The sequence below is a fragment of the Elgaria multicarinata genome, chromosome 3 (assembly GCF_023053635.1).
Source record: "Elgaria multicarinata webbii isolate HBS135686 ecotype San Diego chromosome 3, rElgMul1.1.pri, whole genome shotgun sequence".
Classification (NCBI taxonomy): Eukaryota; Metazoa; Chordata; class Lepidosauria; order Squamata; family Anguidae; genus Elgaria; species Elgaria multicarinata.
The window spans coordinates 155,745,657-155,764,853 of record NC_086173.1 but is presented as its reverse complement, the minus strand read 5'-3'; the positions used below and the strand labels follow the sequence as shown (position 1 = coordinate 155,764,853).

Here is a 19,197-nt window from a genome sequence, read left to right as displayed (position 1 = left end):
ATTTTAATATTTATATGTGAACTGCTTAGGGATTTTATTATATTAAGTGGTATAGAAGTCTTACAAATAAATACAAGTACTGAACTACCACTAGGGTGACCCTATGAAAAGAAGGACAGGGCTAGTAATAGTTGCATAGAAAAGGGAATTTCAGCAGGTGCTACTTGTATATATGGAGAATCTGTTGAAATTCCCTCTTCATCACAACAGTGAAAGCTGCAGGAGCTATACTAGAGTGACCAGATTTAAAAGAGGGCAGGGCTCCTGCAGCTTTCACTGGTGTGATGAAGAGGGAATTTCACCAGGTTCTCCATATATACAAATGACACCTGCTGAAATTCCCTTTTCTATTCCCCGTAGTAACCTATGGCTGCGAGAGCTGGACCATAAAGAAAGCTGAGCTAAGGAAGATAGATGCTTTTGAACTGTGGTGTTGGAGGAAAGTTCTGAGAGTGCCTTGGACTGCAAGAAGATCAAACCAGTCCATACTCCAGGAAATAAAGCCAGACTGCTCACTTGAGGGAATGGTATTAAAGGCAAAACTGAAGGACTTTGGCCACATAATGAGAAGACAGGACACCCTGGAGAAGAGGCTGATGCTAGGGAAAGTGGAAGGCAAAAGGAAGAGGGGCCGACCAAGGGCAAGATGGATGGATGATATTCTGGAGGTGACAGACTTGACCTTGGGGGAGCTAGGGGTGGCAATGGCCGACAGAAAGCTCTGGCGTGGGCTGGTCCATGAAGTCGGAAGCGACTGAACGAATAAACAACAAATGCAACTGTTTAAGATACAGGAGCCCTGTCCTCCTTTTCATATGGTCACCGTAACTACCACACATCTCTCTCCACTCCTTCCCACCCTTCCTTCACTCCCCCCTTGCATGGCTCTCTCCTCCCCAGCAAAGTCCCAGCCTCAAGCAACGTGCCCGCCTTAAGAGGCGCTGTTTGCAGGAGGAGACCGCTCGCTCTGCAGGCAGCACAATAAAACAGGGAAATGGCGGCTCCCCCTCCGCCTGCCTCTCCCTAGTCTTTCCCTTGAATCTCCAACCTGCTTAGCAACTGCTGACGCAGGCGGGCATACAATTGCCTCATTGGACCAAAGTTTCCGCTCAGCATTCCTAGAGAGGCCTCCCCACCCCTGCGCCCAAACCCCGCTTCTGCAGACCAGACGGAGAGAAAGAGATTAATTTGGGGGGCAGAGAGGGGGGGGCTTGAATCCGTCCGTCCGTCCTGACGGGGCTTCAGACCCAAGGGTCGCCTCTTGCTCCTGCGGGTGGGAGGGGCCCGTTCTGCTGCGGAGGGGGGAGGGGGCGGAGGCAGGCTGCTCGCGGCAGTACCTTCGGGGACTAAAATACGCCCCCCCCTGCCTTTTGCAAGGCGGGGGTAGAAATTCCCCGCAGGGGCTGAGAGACCCTCAGCGAAGAAGCATCCATTGGAGCTCTGGGGAAAGCAACGAGGACAGAGACTCCGCCTTGGCCTACCTGTATAAGCGATATCCCCGAATTGGGCCTAGCGGTATAAGGAGGGAGCGGGGGGAGACCCAGGGACGCACACAAGCAAGTTACGCCCCTGTGCCAGGAGACGGTAAGTGTTTACTTATTTAGGGAGCCCCTATGGAGAGGAGGACAGGGCTCCTGCATCTTTAAGAGTGGCATAGAAAAAGGGATTTCTGCAGGTGTCATTGTTATGCATGCAGCACCTGGTGAAACCCCCACTTCATCACAGCAGTTAAAGCTGCAGGAGCCCTGTCCTCTTTTGGATCTGGTCACTCTGGTATAGCTCCTGCAGCTTGAACTGTTGTGATGAAGAGGGGGTTTCACCAGGTGCTGCATTGCATACAAATAGCACCTGCTGCAATTCCCCTTTCAATGCAACGGTTAAAGATACCTGTCCTCTTTTCCATAGGGCCACCCTACCTTATTTAGGTATTATATTCCCTCAGCTAACCATTTAAATCTCATAACTTATCAGCTGAAGCCAAAAGAAGGGCACAGCCAAGGGAGCTAAATCCTGGAAGGGTACCTCTTACAAACTTACAGTTGGGAGTAGAGATTTAAAATTTCTGGAGATTTTGAAGCCATGGGGGGAGAGCTGTTTTTTCCCCTGGGTGTGTATGCATGTGGGGGGAAATTGGAAATATTGGGGGGGTGAAAAATAAGTCAATTTGGGAGCAATCCTATGCCTCCACCCCCAGACAGCATCTATTGGGGTGGGCATAGAGTAGTTCGGTTTCCTGGTTCCAAGGTTGGAGACAGGGCTCTGATGTCAGAGCCAGAAAACTGGGCTCCCAACCTCCTCGCAGACGACACGGAAAGAACTGCACTGGCTACCTGTCCATGCTCTGAAAATGGATATTGCAAATGGGGGAAAGGGGATGTTCCCGAGGGCAGAGAGAGGAGGAGGCCAGGGTGGCTGCATTATGACATATCGGCGGAGTTCGGACGACACGCTAATCAACTTGTAATAGATTGGCACTGTTTGAAGACACTGTATTATGGGAGTTGGGAGATAGAGGAAGGGGCCATACAATGACTGGTTAAATATATGCAGAGTAAGGTTGCTACTGCAGGTTTGATAAGCAGCAGGTTTAAGGCGGACAAGGCTGCAAAAAAAGCAAATGCTATTTGGGGCTGCATTAACAGAAGTATAGTTTCCAAACCACGCGAGGTACTGTTCCCCTCTATTCGGCACTGGTTAGGCCTCATCTTGAGTATTACATCCAGTTCTGGGCACCACACCAACAAGAATGCAGACAAGCTGGAGCATGTTCAGAGGAGGGCAGTGAGGACGATCGGGGGTCTGGAAACAAAGCCCAATGAGGAGGGACTGAAAGAACGGGATGTTTAGCCTGGAGAAGAGAAGATTGAGGGGAGACATGAGAGCACTCTTCAAGTACTTGAAATGTTGACACCTAGAGGAGGGCCAGGATCTCTTCTCGGTCATCCCAGAGTGTAGGACACGGAATAATGGGCTCAAGTTACAGGAAGCCAGATTCCAGCTAGACATCAGGAAAAACTTCGTGACTGTTAGAGCAGTACGACAATGGAACCAGTTACCTAGGGGTCTCCCACACTAGAGGCATTCAAGAGGCAGCAGGACAGCCATCTGTCAGGTATGCTTTAAGGTAGATTCCTGCAATGAGCAGAGGGTCGTACTTGCTGGCCTTATAGGCCCCTTCCAACTCTACTAGTCTATGATTCTAACTGGGAGTGTAATAGGAACGGAATGGGAAACAGCCATTGATTAGTGCGTCGTCCAAACTCTGCCATTGTATGGCCACCCCAGCCTCCTTCCCTCCAGCCTCCAAGTTGCTGCTGCTAGACAGGTGAAATTCCCCATCTAGCAGAAATGCAGGGCAGCTGGAGCACAAAGGCAAAGATGGCCACCAGCAGTCCCCCCGCCCTGCATTGGATACTCAACAGCCTCTGAGTTTGGAGGCTGCCAAGTATCCACATAGGATGCATCCTTTGTTGCTTTAGGACAGCTTTCCCCAAACTGGTCCCCTCCAGATATTTTGGACTTCAGCTCCTATCAGCCTCAGATGTTGTAGTCCAAGACTTCTGTATGGCATCAGGTTGTCAAAGGCTGCTTTAGGAACGTAAAGCAACTTTTATTCTTATAGTTATATTATGTATAACTTGGTTTGCTCATAAACTTATTCTATTTGAAAACTTTAAATAGACTTTAAAACCCTACCCTGTGCCTGCTTACCCTACCCTGTACCTGTTTGCATTCTCTTCCCCTCCTTATTGTTTTACTATGATTTTATTAGATTGTAAGCCTATGCGGCAGGGTCTTGCTATTTACTGTTTTACTCTGTACAGCACCATGTACATTGATGGTGCTATATAAATAATAATAATAATAATAATAATAATAATAATAATAAAAGTGAACTCAGTAAATGTGTAATCAATGTCTGAATAAAACTGAATATACAAAACATGATTTGATGAACAAATGAAGTTATACATAACGTATTTTAGGTTTCTGGTTTATGTCTGATAAAAGAGAATTTCAGCAATTAGTCGTTAAAACATCTGAATCATCCTAGAAGCCAGAAGAATCAGGAATAACTAGAAACAGAGGGAGATAAGTCCAGAATCAAAGGACTCTTTAGAACAAAATTCAAACTGTCAAGAATGTATTTTTTTCTGTATTATGATATGGTGATTCTCTTCAAATGTTGGGAAGCTGTGCATGACTTGGATCATCCCAAAATGTCTATCAGTAAAAGATACATTGGATCAATAACTTTAATAAGAAATTGAAGAAAAACTATATGAGAATCTTTACATAGAGGATTAAAAAAATATTTTTCCTCATGACATTATTTCCAGATATTTTACATCTCTGTCTTTCTGTACATTACATTTTTAGAAATTATTTGAAGGGAGTAAAGGCTGAGTAACAATATATAAACACCTTGTCTTAAATTCTAGAAGAAGAAAAAATCATAATCCAAAGCTGTTCATTTTTTCCCATTTTTGGGGGAAAAACAGCAGTCTTGAGGGAAAAAATGTGTCCCCCACCTCATTGTTTTCCCGGCATTCACATTTCTAGTTGGGAGCTAAATCCTAGGAGGCGTGTCCAGTAAGAACTTACATTTCTGTCAACCTTGTTCTAACGGAGATTCCCAAATGGTTGAAGAGAACCTCAGGTAGGGTGACCATATGGAAAGAAGGACCAGGCTCCTGTATCTTTAACAGTTGTATAGAAAAGGGAATTTCAGCAGGTGTTTACCAGCACCTGATAAAATTCCCTCTTTATCACTACAGTTAAAGCTGCAGGAGCCCTGCCCTCTTTTAAATAGCTTTACTAGAGTGACCAGATACAAAAGAAGGCAGGTCTCTTAGCCACATAACTCAACCAAAGCTTAGAAGGGGGCAATAAAAGCAATCCATAGGTCTACATTGACAAGAGCCACTAAGGCTTACCTAGTGGAAAATCTGCTTGTAAACAAAAAAACTGCAGGCTAGCTTCATCTCAGGCTCAGTGTAGGCTCAGCTTTTAGGCCTGACAGAGCAGTTCATAAAATAAAAGCTCAGAAAAAAGGACTTATCCCAAGTTAAAGAGTTCGGCTTATGGTTTAGGTTTCAAAAATCCCACAGAAAATAAAAAAGTAAATGAATCAGGTGCTAACCCACCTAAACAGAGAGGGCTGGATTATTTGGGGCTGGGTGCTGTAAAGAATAAGGAGAGTCCCAGGGCTACATTGGAGGAATGGAAAATGCAAGTCAGGGGAATAAGTGAAAACAGATGAGGCATTTAGCAGCCAAACCAGAGTCTGCCAAATTATTGTGTGGTTCTTTAGGTGGATGGAAAAATAAGGGGCGCCTGGGGAAAAATCGGTCGGTCCTGAGGAAAAACAGTTGCTTACATAAATTGTTTCATGTAATTAACAAGGTTTCTCCTCCAGATTTATGGATTCTTCACATGGGGGCTAGTTAGGACAGCCAGACTCACTTGACAAAAGTGACCAGGAGCCCCCAAGGACTGCTCAGGGCATCACTGGAGAAAGAGACAGAAAAATATACTGTATTGAATCTGGAGCAAGAGTTTTGAGTATAAACCCCTTTGTAGCCAAGGTCTGTTTATTCTCTTCTGTAGGTCCAGGGTTAAAGAGGCAGGCCCTCCATATTACCTGGGAAGAGGCAATCTAAAATTTAAACCAAGAGCAGGAATTGCAAAGAGAACCATCCAGGGAGAAGGATCAATTCCTTCCTCCCTTGCCACTGCCCTTGGGAAAGTAGTTTTCGATTTTCTCTGCCTGCATCATCCAAGGGGATTTGGTGAGTGAAAAATGCAGTGGGGTGACGTGGACTCCAGTGGTTGCCGTGGAGGGTTTGTTAGGGTGACCATATGAAAAGGAGGACAGGACTCCTGTATCTTTAACAGTTGTATTAAACAGGGAATTTCAGCAGGTGTTATTTGTGTATATGGGGAACTTGGTGAAATTTCCTCTTCATCACACCAGTTAAAGTTGCAGGTGCCCTGCCCTCTTTAAAATCTGGTCACTCAGGTATAGCTCCTGCACTTTAACTGTTGTGATGAAGAGGGAATTTCCCCAGGTTCTCCATATATACAACTGACACCTGCTGAAATTTCCTTTTCTATGCAATTGTTAAAAATACAGGAGCCCTGTCCTCCTTTTTGTATGGTCATCCTAGGGTTTGTGTGGCTGGGGAACACGAGGTATCCCTGTGTAGTGGAACATGCATTGGAGGGGGCAGAATTGATAAGAATTTATTGTATCTTGTAGGTGTGACTAGTTCTGTATGTATGTCTTGTGAGATAATTATGAATAATGGAAAATATTCTTGGAAATGGAGGGAGGCTGCCACGAATGCCTTGGTCAATTGCTGGAAGCAGCACGTAGCTTAACTTAGCAAGGATACCTCTGCCTGAATGTTACTGGCATCAGTTCCAGAAAAAAACTACACTGAGAAAAATGGGAACGGTGGTATGACCTGGTCCAAAATTAAGGACGTCATTGTTATCATGAGGGTTATAAAAGGGCCAGGATTTCATCAGCTTGTGAGAGAGATCCTGGGAGAACGAGAAACCCACCACACACATTTAGGCTGGCTTTGTCCACCATGCCTTACATTTATTTATTTATTACATATTTATACTGCCCAATAGCCGAAGCTCTCTGGGTGGTTCACATAATAGGTAAATATGGATCTTTGATATTGACTGTTAGAGCTAGGTTTTACAGTGGGCCCACTCAGAAGACACCTTAAACCGTCGCTTTAACCATGGTGGTTAAGCCAGAAAGCCAAGCAGTGTTCAGAAGACACCTTAAACCATGGCTTTAACCACGGTGAATAAGGCTTTTTGCGAGAGCCCACCCCCACCCCACCCTTGAACTACCAAATTTATCTTTTCCGAGAGAGAAAAATGCTGGTTACTGTTCAAAACTATCTGCTTTTGCTTTTAAAAAGCAGAAGAACCTAATTATTGTGACCCACAAAATGTTTTCGTTTCTTTGCAGGGCTTAATGGTTACACACGTTTGAGAAAGAAAATGGCAGCAGAACAAACCCATCCCGCAGCCCTGTTCCAGGCTTTCTTTGGGCACAAAACGAAGATGGGGGAGCAGATTTTGGCTGGCCACAAAGCAGGAAGAGGCCATGAGGACCATGAGGCTGGGAGCAGTGGAGGATTCTGGGAACAACCAGCGCAGAAGAAGGTCCTTGGCTCCCAGGCGGTGGCCAAGGCAGGAGGTTCACAGGACACAACACAGGAAAAGGAGGAGGTGAGAGAGTTTCATCCGGAGTGCTTCCTGGCGCTGAGAATGTATGGGATGTTATCCTAAAATGCCCACAAGGAACCTCTCCTTTTCTGGATGGTCTCCAAGAAAGGGACGTCCCGACTGCCTCACCCCCGTCAAGGGCAGAGTGGTTCTGAGTGGAGCAGGTCCTCCTTGGGGGATCACAAGAAACCTGAAGCATCTTATGAAGTTCCAGGGAAAGAGGAAAACCTATTTCAGGCAGCAGCATTGTCCCTCCAGCGGAAAAGGATTAGCGTTTGTAGGCACCAAAACTGCTTCGCATGAATAAGCTCCCAAACTCACCGGGAAGGAGGGAGATTGCCTGCCTCTGGGTGCTTCTGTTTGTTTTTACGGGGGAGGCTTGAGACGTGCTGTTCTACTCCTCTTCTCATTTATTTATTTATTTATTTATTGCATTTAAAAACCGCCCCATAGCCAAAGCTCTCTGGGTGGTTCACATAAGATAATGACAGGGAAATCTGAAAACACCCCGTTAAAACCCCTTGTGTGTTGTGGAAAAGTGCTCAAGCACCCAAAAATACTCTGATCCCTTCCCCCCCCCCCCCCCCCCGGTCCTTGTTTTTGAATTTGAAGACACAGGAAGCCTCTTGGCCGGCTGCTCAAGGCTGTCCTGATCTCTTGGCTTGTTATCTACCATGGTTACTTGTTGCTTTTTCCTCAAACACGTCTGCTTTGTGTTTAGGAACCAGTATAAACGAAGGCTCATCGCTTCATTGTTTATCAGCTAAGCCCCCTGACTGGGCATTTTGGAAGGGTCAGGGTATACTCTGGACTCTCAAATTCTCCTTGGGGTGTTTATCAAAGAATAGAATGCAACATTTTATATGGTTCGGGTCCAAGTTATTTGAAAGAACGTATTCTCCCTTATGAGCCTGCCCGTGCTTTGAGATCTTCTGGAGAAGCCCTTCTTTCAGTCCCACCTTCTTCACAGGCACGCTTGGTGGGAACATGGGAGAGGGCCTTCTCGGTGGCTGCTCCGGTGCTCTGGAACTCTCTTCCCGGGGAAGCTAGGCTGGCTCCCTCCTTGATGGGCTTTCGGAAGCAGGCTAAAACTTTTTTGTTCAAGCAGGCCTTTGGAGAATAATCCAGCCCTCCATCTATGTTAATGTCTTATAATTTTGTTGTGTATTTTTTAATTGTTTATGGTTTTGTTTCCCTCCCCCCCGCCCATGTATATTTTAAACTTTGTAAGGCCGCCTTGAGGCCCAGCATTGGGCAAAAGGCAGGATACAAATAAATGTAATAATAGTAACAACAACAACATTTTGTACCAGACATAGGCTGCCAAAATATGGCATTGTTTATGTAAGAATGGTTTTCTGTTTATGGTCACCGGTACACCTAGGCATGACCATATCACACCAGTTTTAAAATCTCTTCACTGGCTGCCGATTATTTTCCGATTGAAGTACAAAGTGTTGGTTATTACCTTTAAAGCTGTACATAGTTTGGGTCCAGGCTACCTGCGGGATCGCCTTCTTCCGTACAATCCGCCCCGCACACTCAGGTCCTCTAGGAAGAATCTACTTCAGCTAGCAAAAGTATGCTGATGTGGATGATGGGCAAGGAGTTCAGTCTTCAGCTTGCTGGGGGTGAGCTTCTCTCCTACACGTGTAGTTCTAATAAAGCTTCTGAATCTGGACCGGTCTGGAGTCGTTCCTTCCCTACTGGGTTTGGGGAAACTTCCCTAAAAATAAAACGTTTAAAAACAATCTACAAAAATAGGTGGCTACTAGGAGGAGGGCTTTCTCCGCTGTGGCACCCCGGTTGTGGAATGAGCTCCCCAGAGAGGTCCTCCTGGCGCCTACACTGTATTCCTTTCGTCGCCAGCTGAAGACCTTTTTATTCACTCAGTATTTTAACACTTAATTTTAACTTAAATTTAAATTTTACTGTTTTAACTCTGTATTTTAATCTTATATCAATTTTGCTGCGTGGTTTTTATCCTGGTTGTGCTTTTTATACTGTATTTTGTATTTGTGCTTTTAACCTGTTGGTTGTTTTATGATGGTTTTAATTTTTGTGAACCGCCCAGAGAGCTTCGGCTATTGGGCAGTATAAAAATGTAATAAATAAATAAATAAATAAACAAACAAACATGCAAAATTCACAAACATTTAAAACCACTATATCAACTTTAGAAACGATGAGCTAGGATTGAGTTCAAGGAGATGGAGAAATGCGGTTCTTGGCCCTTGCTAACCTGTTTATCTTCTTTCCCAATCCCTCGTCCCCCTTCCTTTCCTGGGCTCCTCACTCCAGGTGCAGGGCGTGCTGGCCAAAGCAGCCACGGATTTCCCCAAGGCACAGAACATGCCGCCAGAGGCCACGCAGGTGGTCGAGGGGATCGTACAGCCACGTGACGGAGGGGCCGCCTCCCTGGGTAAGGCAGAGTGGAACACATTTCAACACCGTCTTCCTTCCTCATCGTCCCAGACAACCCGTGGGTTAAATGATCCATTGGTTGTTGTGAAGTGAAAACTGGGCCATTGAGAGTTTATTTGGCTGGGGAAGATGCTGCATCTCACTTTTGTTAATCTTGAAGGGTGAAATTTAGCATTGGTGTCAATCACATGCTAACTTCAAAGGAACCAGGCTACTGAGTTTCTTTTAGGTATAGAAAAAGTCAACCAAAATGATTAAGGGGCTGGAGCATCTCCCCTATGTGGGAAGGTTACATGAACTGGGATTGTTCAGCTTGGAAAAAAGGAGGCTAAGGGGGGACATGATAGAGGTGTACAAAATTATGCATGGGGTGGAGAATGTGGAGAGGGAGACATTTTTCTCCCTGTCTCAAAATACTAGAACTCGGGGTCATCCCATGAAGCTGATTGGTGGAAGATTCAGGACAGATAACAGGAAGGACTTCTTCACTCAGCACATAGTTAATTATGGAACCCACTACCACAGGATGTAGTGATGGCCACCAATTTGGATGGCTTTAAAAGGGGGTTGGATCAATTCCTGGAGGCGAAGGCTATCAATGGCTACTAGCCCTGATGGTTGTGTGCTACCTCCAGTATTCAAGGCAATAAGCCTGTGTGCACCAGTTGCTGGGGAACATGGGTGGGAGGCCGTTGTTGCACCATGTCCTGCTTTGTGGGTCCCTGGCCAATGGCTGGTTGGCCATTGTGTGAACAGAATGCTGGACTAGATGGCCCCTTGGTCTGATCCAGCATCAGGGCACTTCTTATGTTCTTATAGTGGGTTTATTGTGGTGGCAGAAATTAAAACTTTAATCGTTGAGGCAGCTTTTCCGAATGGTGGGATCTATTTGGAAACTTTTTTTTAAAAAAAGTGGCATGGAGTTCCATAGTTCCAAGCGTGAAAAGTTTTTTCTTTTCTTTTAAAGGATGCCTAGATAGGCTACCCACAATGTTCCCATCACATTTGCTGGGAAGGTTGAGGTAACATGTTTCATTACAGATAGCAAGGGATAAAGCGTGGAGTCTTTTGAATGAGCCGGGGACCTTTAGACAATGGAAGGGGGTGGACTAGGAGAGCGGGAACTGTTGTTATCCTTTGCCTGAATCAATGCATTTTGGGGATATCGTTGAGGACAATAACTGGGATACTCTTTTATTGAAAAAGTGTCTTAGGCCTTAGCTAGACCTAAGGTTTATCCCGGGGTCGTCCCTGCCTACTCCCCGGATATCCTGTGTGTCATTTACATGAACAGGGATGACCCTGGGATGACCCTGGGGTATCATAGAATCATAGGAATCCACCCTAAAGCATCCCTGACAGATGCTTGTCCAGCTGCCTCTTGATTGCCTCTAGTGTGGGAGAGCCCACAACCTCCCTAGGCAACTGATTTCATTGTCGTACTGCTCTAACAGTCAGGAAGTTTTTCCTGATGTCCAGCCGGAATCTGGCTTCCTTCAACTTGAGCCCGTTATTCCGTGTCCTGCACTGTGGGAGGATCGAGAAGAGATCCTGGCCCTCCTCTGTGTGACAACCTTTTAAGTATTTGAAGAGTGCTATCATGTCTCCCCTCAATCTTCTCTTCTCCAGGCTAAACATGCCCAGTTCTTTCAGTCTCTCTTCATAGGGCTTTGTTTCCAGACCCCTGATCATCCTGGTTGCCCTCCTCTGAACACGCTCCAGCTTGTCTGTGTCCTTGAATTGTGGAGCCCAGAACTGGACGCAGTACTCTAGATGAGGCCTAACCAAGGCCGACTAGAGAGGAACCAGTACCTCACGTGATTTGGAAGCTATACTTCTATTAATGCAGGCCAAAATAGCATTTGCCTTTCTTGCAGCCATATCGCACTGTTGGCTCATATTCAGCTTGCAGTCTACAAGCTGAATATGAGGTGAATATTTACCTAAGCTGAATATTTACCTAAGGGTAAACCTTAGGTCTAGCTAAGGCCTTAGTTGCTATTCCAACTGGAGCCCAGACGGATATGTATGTAACACTCTTTGTGATGGGTATCAGGCGAGGCATTCCCCTGACAGACATTTCTTTTTGCTAAATGTCCGTCACTTGAGACACCTGCCAAAAAAACAGCTAGGAATAGCTGGAGGGATTGTGTCGCATGAGAAAGGAGTATTTAGGGTATAAAAGAGAAGGGGGAAATATCTAATGCATGCCTGGATCCAACTGAGAGGCCCCCTTCCTCCTGCTTTCAGCTGTCACTGCTGAGGCCACCAGAGTGAAAGGAAGCGGCATCCTTCCATTGTGCCTGGGTTTGTATGAGGCTGTTGAGAGGACGCGGCAGCCCTTCCACTCTGCCCATGACCACATGAACTTCGTAACCAGAGCCTTAGCTAGACCTAAGGTTTGTCCTGGAATCGTCCCTGGGTCGTCCCTGCCTGTTCCCGGGATCTCCTGTGTGTCATTTAGATGCACAGGGATGACCCCGGGATAAACCTTAAGTCTAGCTAAGGCCTAAGAATCCAGTGCCTAATTTGCCTTTTTTTCCCCCCCTTCTCCCTCCCAATCACCTTTCCTTTTGTGTCATGTTTTTTTTTTTAATTGTAAGCCTGTGGGCAGGGACTGTCTTAAGAATTCCTTTAGTAAGCCGCCTTGAGAGCCCTTTTTTGGCTAAAGGGCGGGATAAAAGTGCTGTAATAAATAAACGAATTATAAATAACCACAATATCAAATTGCCCAGAATTATCTACTGTGATTTGGAGTGGCCCCTGAAGGTCTTAGGAGGAGATCTTTGTTCCGATTCTTGAGTACCTTCATTTGTTGATGCCAGGAATCTATGTATTTTATACTTACTGCTGTTCCCCCCCTCGATCGAAATGGAGAGACGGGTGAGAAATATTATTATTATTACTGTTGTTGTTGTTGTTGTTGTGCAGTTTTACGCATATGGAGAATTTAAATTGTGTTCTGCCATCTGCCAGGGATGCTTTAGGGTGGATTCCTGCATTGAGCAGGGGGTTGGACTCGATGGCCTTATAGGCCCCTTCCAACTCTGCTATTCTATGATTCTATGATTATCAAATGTTAGTCAATGTATTTGGAAAGATCTGTTTTTCCCTAATCAGTTTTCTTTTTTTATTCCTTCAGTTGATGAGAACGATTGCAATAAAGAGAGAAAGAAGCAGAAAAGGAAAGGAAAAGCGAAACGGAAGTGGGAAGTCAAACCCTTTGCTCCTCAAGAAGCTGAACACCAAAAAATGTACACAGGAGAAAGAATATACCCATGCTTGGAGTGTGGGAAACAATTCAGTCGCAACTCTGACCTTACACTGCATCAGCAATTCCACGAAGGCAAGAACCACAATAAATATTCGGAATATGAAAAGAGCTTCCATCAGACCATTTACCTTATATCACATCAAAAAATTCTCGCTGATAAGAAGCGCTATGAAACGGAGTGTGGAAAAAGTTTATTTCCTAGAAGAAGCCTTAGATCGCATCAAAGAATTCACACAGGGGAAAAGCTATATAGATGTTTTGCTTGCGGAAACAGTTTCAGCAGTAGCGAAAGTCTTAAAGAGCACGAAAGTATTCACACAGGCGAGAAGCCCTATGAATGCTTCAAATGTGGAAAGAGCTTCAGTCGGAGCACACACCTTAAGAGACATCAAAGAACTCACACAGGGGAGAAGCCCTATGAATGCTCAGAGTGTGGAAAGAGTTTCAGCACTAGCAGTATCCTTAAATCACATCTAAGAATCCACACAGGTGAGAAGCCTTATAAATGCTCTGAATGCGGAAATTGTTTCAGTGAGAGCTATACACTTCGTGAGCATAAAAGAATTCATACGGGGGAGAAGCCATATGAATGCTCTGAGTGTGGAAAGAGCTTCCACCATAACACACTCTTTAAAAGACATCAAAAAATCCACACAGCTGAGGAGCCATTTATATGCTCTGAATGTGGGAAGACTTTTAATCATAGCGGAAACCTTAAAGCGCATCAAAAAATTCACTCTGGAGAGAAGCCTTATAAATGCTCTGAGTGTGGAAAGAGTTTTATTGATAGCAGAAGCCTTAAATCACATGAAACAATCCACACTGGCAAGAAACCATATATGTGTTCTGAGTGTGGAAAAACATTTAGTCTCAGTAGAAGCCTTAAAAGACATCAAATAATCCACACCGGAGAGAAGCCTTTTAAATGTTCTGAGTGTGGAAAGAGTTTTGGTCTTAGTAGAAATCTTAAAAGACATCTAATGAATCACACTGGGGAGAAGCCCTATAAATGCTTTGTGTGTGGAAGTAGCTTCAGTGAGAGCTACACACTCCGTGAGCATCAAAAAATTCATACAGGGGAGAAACCCTATAAATGCTCAGAGTGCGGAAAGAGTTTCAGTCGTAAAACACACTTGCAAACGCATCAAAGAATTCACACAGGTATGAAGCCCTATCAATGCTCAGATTGTGGGAAGAGCTTCAGTCGTAGCGCATACCTTAAAACACATCAAAGAATTCACACAGGTGAGAAGCCCTATACATGCTCAGAATGTGGAAAGGGTTTCAGTGCTAGCAGTAATTTTAAAGCACATCAAAGAATTCACAGTGGGGAGAAGCCTTATAAATGCGCTGAGTGCGGGAAGAGTTTCAGTATTCGCAGAACTCTTATAGAACATCAAAAAATGCACACAGGTGATAAGCCCTAGAAATGCTGAACATTGTCATGATGATAGATTCCTGTGTATTGCTACCTGCGCACGGAGCATATTGTGAGCAATGAGTCTCTGTACTTCAGACTAATTGTATCTTAGGTGTGTTGCTTGAAATGCAGCATTAGGGATTTTTTATTATTATTTCTCCTTGTCAGCTTGGTGCATTTATGTGTTTAATTAAACTTTATGATGCTTCCTGCTTCATTTGCTCTTTGTCAAGAATTGTGCCTCAGCCTTACTGGCCTTTGAGTTCCATGTTTCCTCACACCACTGGATCTCTTGGTGTTATCTTTGGCTCTCGTCTCCAATATTAAAAAAATAATTAAAGAGCAGGAAGAAACAGCTAGGTGGCTGGACAGTAGCCATTGCATATGACTCAGTCTCTTTTGCTTGCTTTGCTTTGAATATTCCTGCATTGCCCATTTAGCTGGTTGTTCCTATCTAGCTTTCTCCCTCAGTCATGTTCTGAGCAACTGGGATCAGTGTGCCTCCTTTGGGTTTAAGGAGATGTAGTGGATGATGAAACCTAGGAATCTGTAGATACCACCTATGTGTGCTTGCTAACAAAATAACGAAAAGGCTGCTTCAGGCTGAAAGTGGCTAATTTGATCTGGAATGGTGGAATGGTCTAAATGAGGGTTTAGGGGAGACCTACATAAAGACCACCTAAAAGACCCCAGATTCATATGTAAGAAGACCTTGTACTTCTATTCCAACTCCTAATCTTGGGAAGAAGACCTTGATTTTATATCGTTACGGCATTATAATATTTCTGACTAAGACTTTATAGGACTGGCTTTGAAAGGGGAAAAAATGCAGCTGTTTTTCAAGCGGCTTTGCAGAGCGAGATCAGAGTCCCATCACAGTGAACTGTGCAGGCAGAGAAGCCGATATGAGTGGAAGAACATAAGAATTGAGCATGCTCAGATGCCCAGTGGTGGGAGGAAAATCCTTGTTAGACATCTCAGATATGAAAATGTCCTTACTTTGCCGCCTGCTGGCCAGAAGACGTCATAACAATCCGCACAGCAATGATTAAGAGGAAGTGCTGGAGCAGAATATGAGCAAATAAGGCTGAAGAAGACCACGAGCTAAAAGAAGATGCATATGAGAGAGAGAGACTATCAAGATAAGATGATTAACCCTTTTATACATGCCTAAAATATTCCCAAACTATGTAGGCATAAAATGTTACTGGAAGGTTTAGACACCTCACTTCTGATTGGTGAAAGTATGTTCTAACCACCCACTCAACTCATTTTGATTGGAAGATGGTAATTATTTCAGCTCTGGCTAGAACAGGTGTATAAAAACACAGGTAAAAAGAGCCCTTTTGGGGTATGTTTCCCCCCTTTCCCTCCCCCCTTCTGCTTCACTTGATTCTTTTGTTGCTTCACCTATCTAGTCCCAAAGGTATAGGTGACTATGGATCTATTTGGACTCATAAACTTTAAAACTTGCAAGTGTAATTCTGTACATATCTAGAGGAATTTAGTAGTCCTTTGGCTTAGTTTTTATATTTAGCAGTGTGCTGGATTAAGTACAAAAGTGTTAATAGTTTTTAGTATGTTTTAGTTTAGCTCCTCAGTGCAAGAGTAGTGAAGAAGAGTCATAACAATGTTAGAAGTGCAATTTCTTAGCAGTAATATTTTGAATTAATTTATATTTGTTAAATTTTCTTTTACTGCCCATGATGTAATCAACAGGGGGGAAATCTAATGCTTCTATAACCATCATACTGTTTTCCTAATTTTCTTAAAGCATTTAATAGATTTTAATTTAGTTTTTAGTCTGTAGTGATGTTTGCCTGTTTAAACTTAGCTTAGTTGCTCACCAAAGTGCCTAGAACCCATTTAGTTAAACAAGACCAAATTAACAGTGGGAGTTGTAGGACTTTTATCTGTCTTAACTTACATAGGATTGCACCCTTAATCACGTAATTCATGAAGCAGTTTCCCCAGTGAGAAATATTATAATTCTATGTTTGTGGTGGAGGAATGCCTTGGGATATTAGCATTTAAAATCAGCTCAGAATCCTCAGAAAGAGCAACACTATTCGATATATGTTGGCTTGCAGCCTAGTTACACTTAATTTATTTTATAAGTCAAAAACAAAACAAAGCATGCAAGTCAGATCTTGCATGATTTAGAGCTGTGAAAAATGTTCTGGAATTTTTTTCAGATCAAAATGATCCAGGGAACACATGTTCCTGGTGATCATGTGCTAGAGTGCTCTCCTTTTATACAGCTGACAGGGAACATTAAACCCTTTTTGTTTTAAGTTCTCAAGTTAAACAAGACTGAATGAACACTGGGAGTTTAGGACTTCTTTGTGTCTACACTGCATAGGATTGCACATTTAGGATGCAATCCTATCCACATAGTCAGCAGCCTTTGAATCCAGATGCTGCAGAGTATCCTCTCCCCCATGAATATCTGAAAAGGATGCAACTTCCAATTAAAGAAGGTGGGTTCAGCACCAGTTGGCTTAGATTTGATTTTCCACCTTGGTCGGTTTTGGCATCTTCCTGTCTGGAGCCTCTCTCCAAATGGATGGCATTCTCAGCATATTTAGGTGGTCAGAGCTCCTCCCACAACCTCAGCGGTCAGCGATGTAGCATATGACGTCACGCCAATTACAGTTTGACCCATTTTCCCATACTAAATTGACTATATGGGGAAATCTGGATTTTAAAATGGGAAGGAAAATGTTTTTGTGGCAGACCTGGACAGACAGAATGATTTTTACCCTGGATCAATTATTGGGTGTTGATGATGAGTTTTCAGCTTTGCAAGATAAATTTGAATTGTCTGCTACAGCTGAATGGCAATACCTATAATTGCAACATTAGTTAGAATATAGATTCGGCCCTGCAGCTTTTACTGCTTCGAAATCTCCTTTGCTATTGGAAACACATATTGAAGCTGACCAAGCATATTGATCCACGATGCATGTTTATAAATACTTAGTGAATAAATAAGATGTACAGGGTTTTCAGCAAGAACAGAAGAGGGAATTGGAATGTCCTATTTTATCTAATCAATGTACCACCATCTTGGTGTTGGTATCTATCTGGTATGTCTATGGACCTCCAGTTTTGCCTTATTCGGCAGAGACTTTTGTTTTGGATCTATTGGACACCACAATGTTGCCTTATCAAAGGTTTGTCTAACTTGGCTAATTGTTGGAGGTGTTGCACAGTTAATGCTTTTTTTGTCCATATGTTCTGGAAATGCCCAATAGTTGTGTCCTTCTGTGAGGAAGTCATCAGATGGATAAACTTTGTATTGGGAAGTTCTTTCTGAAGTACGGGCTCTCTTAAATTATGGAATGTAACACATGGCCAGTTTAATTGTCCCACCCCCCTTGACTCCTGAAAGACTAATACTACAACATTGGAAAGATAAAAGCTCACCACCTATAATGCAATGGATTAAAGACCTATCAACACTTGCAACATTTGAAAGAGTGGTACATAGGCGCCATTCACAAATGGACTTGTATTTGTTCCGCCTTTGCTGAAGTTTATGTGTAATTTACTCCTTTTTTTGCTTCTTGTAATATTTGAAACTAAGGCCTTTAATTCATGTAGTTAACACTTGCAATTTTTTTTGTTTCATTGTTTTCTTGAAACTTTCAATAAAAAATTGATTTAAAAATAGGTATCCAATGCAGGGCAGGAGGAGAGAGGCAGCTCCGTGCTCCAGTCGCTCCGCATTTCTGTTAGATGGGTGATTTCATCTGTCTAGCAACGGCACTTTGGAGAGGAAGGGAAAAGGGCTGGTTGGCCATAGGAAATGGCATAAGCCAGCCAGCCTGGTCTCCTCCCCTATTTCCTGTCTCTGTGCTCTGTTTTCCAAGCACAGAGAGGAAGCTGGTATGGTTTTCTCTGCAGGCTACAAGGGGCATGGGGAAAACTAACTATCTGGTGAGCATAGGATTTCTTTTTCCATCATGTAATCCATGAAGCAGTTTCCCCAGTTAAAAGAATGGTAATTCTCTCTGTGTGTGGTATTGGGGGAGGGAATGCCTTGGAATATTACCATTTAAATTCAACCTAGAATCCTCAGAAGGAACAGCAGTATATGATGTATATTGCATGGCAGCATAGTTGTAATTTATTTTCCTAATCAGGTATTTTATTTCAAGTTCTTTGGTCTTATGGCAAAAAAGAGACGTACAAAGCCCTATGGGGAGAGACTGAAAGAACTGGGCATGTTCAGCCTTGAGAATAGGAGCCTGAGGAGAGACATGATGGCACTCTTTAAATACTTGAAAGGTTGCCACACAGAGTGCAGGACACAGAACAATGGGCTTAAGTTACAGGAAGCCAGATTCTGGCTGGACATCAGGAAAAACTTCCTGACTGTAAGAGCAGTACAACAATAAAACCAATGACCTAGGGAGGTTGTGGGCTCTCCCACCCTAGCGGCATTCAGGAGGCAGCTGGTCAACCATCTGTCAAGTATGCTTTAAGGTGGATTCCTGCATTGAGCAGGGGGTTGGACTCGATGGCCTTATAGGCCCCTTCCAACTATTATTATGATTCTATTGAGACATTTATAAAACCCAGAAAATTAACACAGGCTTATTTTTTTTAATGATTTATTAAATGTATGTCAAACATAGCATTCATTTTATTTTTAAAGTTTACAAAAATTATATTAAATAAACATGAAAGCCAGATCTTGGATGATTTAGAACTGAAAAATGTTCCAGATTTTTTTTCCAATTCAAAATGTTCTAGGGAATGCATCTCTCTGGTGCTCGTGTGCTGTAATTAAGTGGGCATTGCCTTTATAGAACTG

General features: G+C 43.6%; 1 protein-coding gene across 1 annotated transcript in view; it reads left to right on the top strand.

The window, feature by feature from the left end:
• Positions 1-1,352: 1,352 nt before the first annotated feature.
• The window catches only part of LOC134395598 (zinc finger protein 91-like), a 33,967-nt gene continuing 16,122 nt past the window's right edge, over positions 1,353-19,197 (top strand). The window contains exons 1-4 of the mRNA XM_063121756.1: positions 1,353-1,584; positions 6,998-7,260; positions 9,559-9,679; positions 12,824-14,379. Coding sequence (XP_062977826.1) covers positions 7,030-7,260; positions 9,559-9,679; positions 12,824-14,379 — 1,908 coding nt within the window. The 5' untranslated portion in view covers positions 1,353-1,584; positions 6,998-7,029. The remainder of the gene's footprint in view (positions 1,585-6,997; positions 7,261-9,558; positions 9,680-12,823; positions 14,380-19,197) is intronic.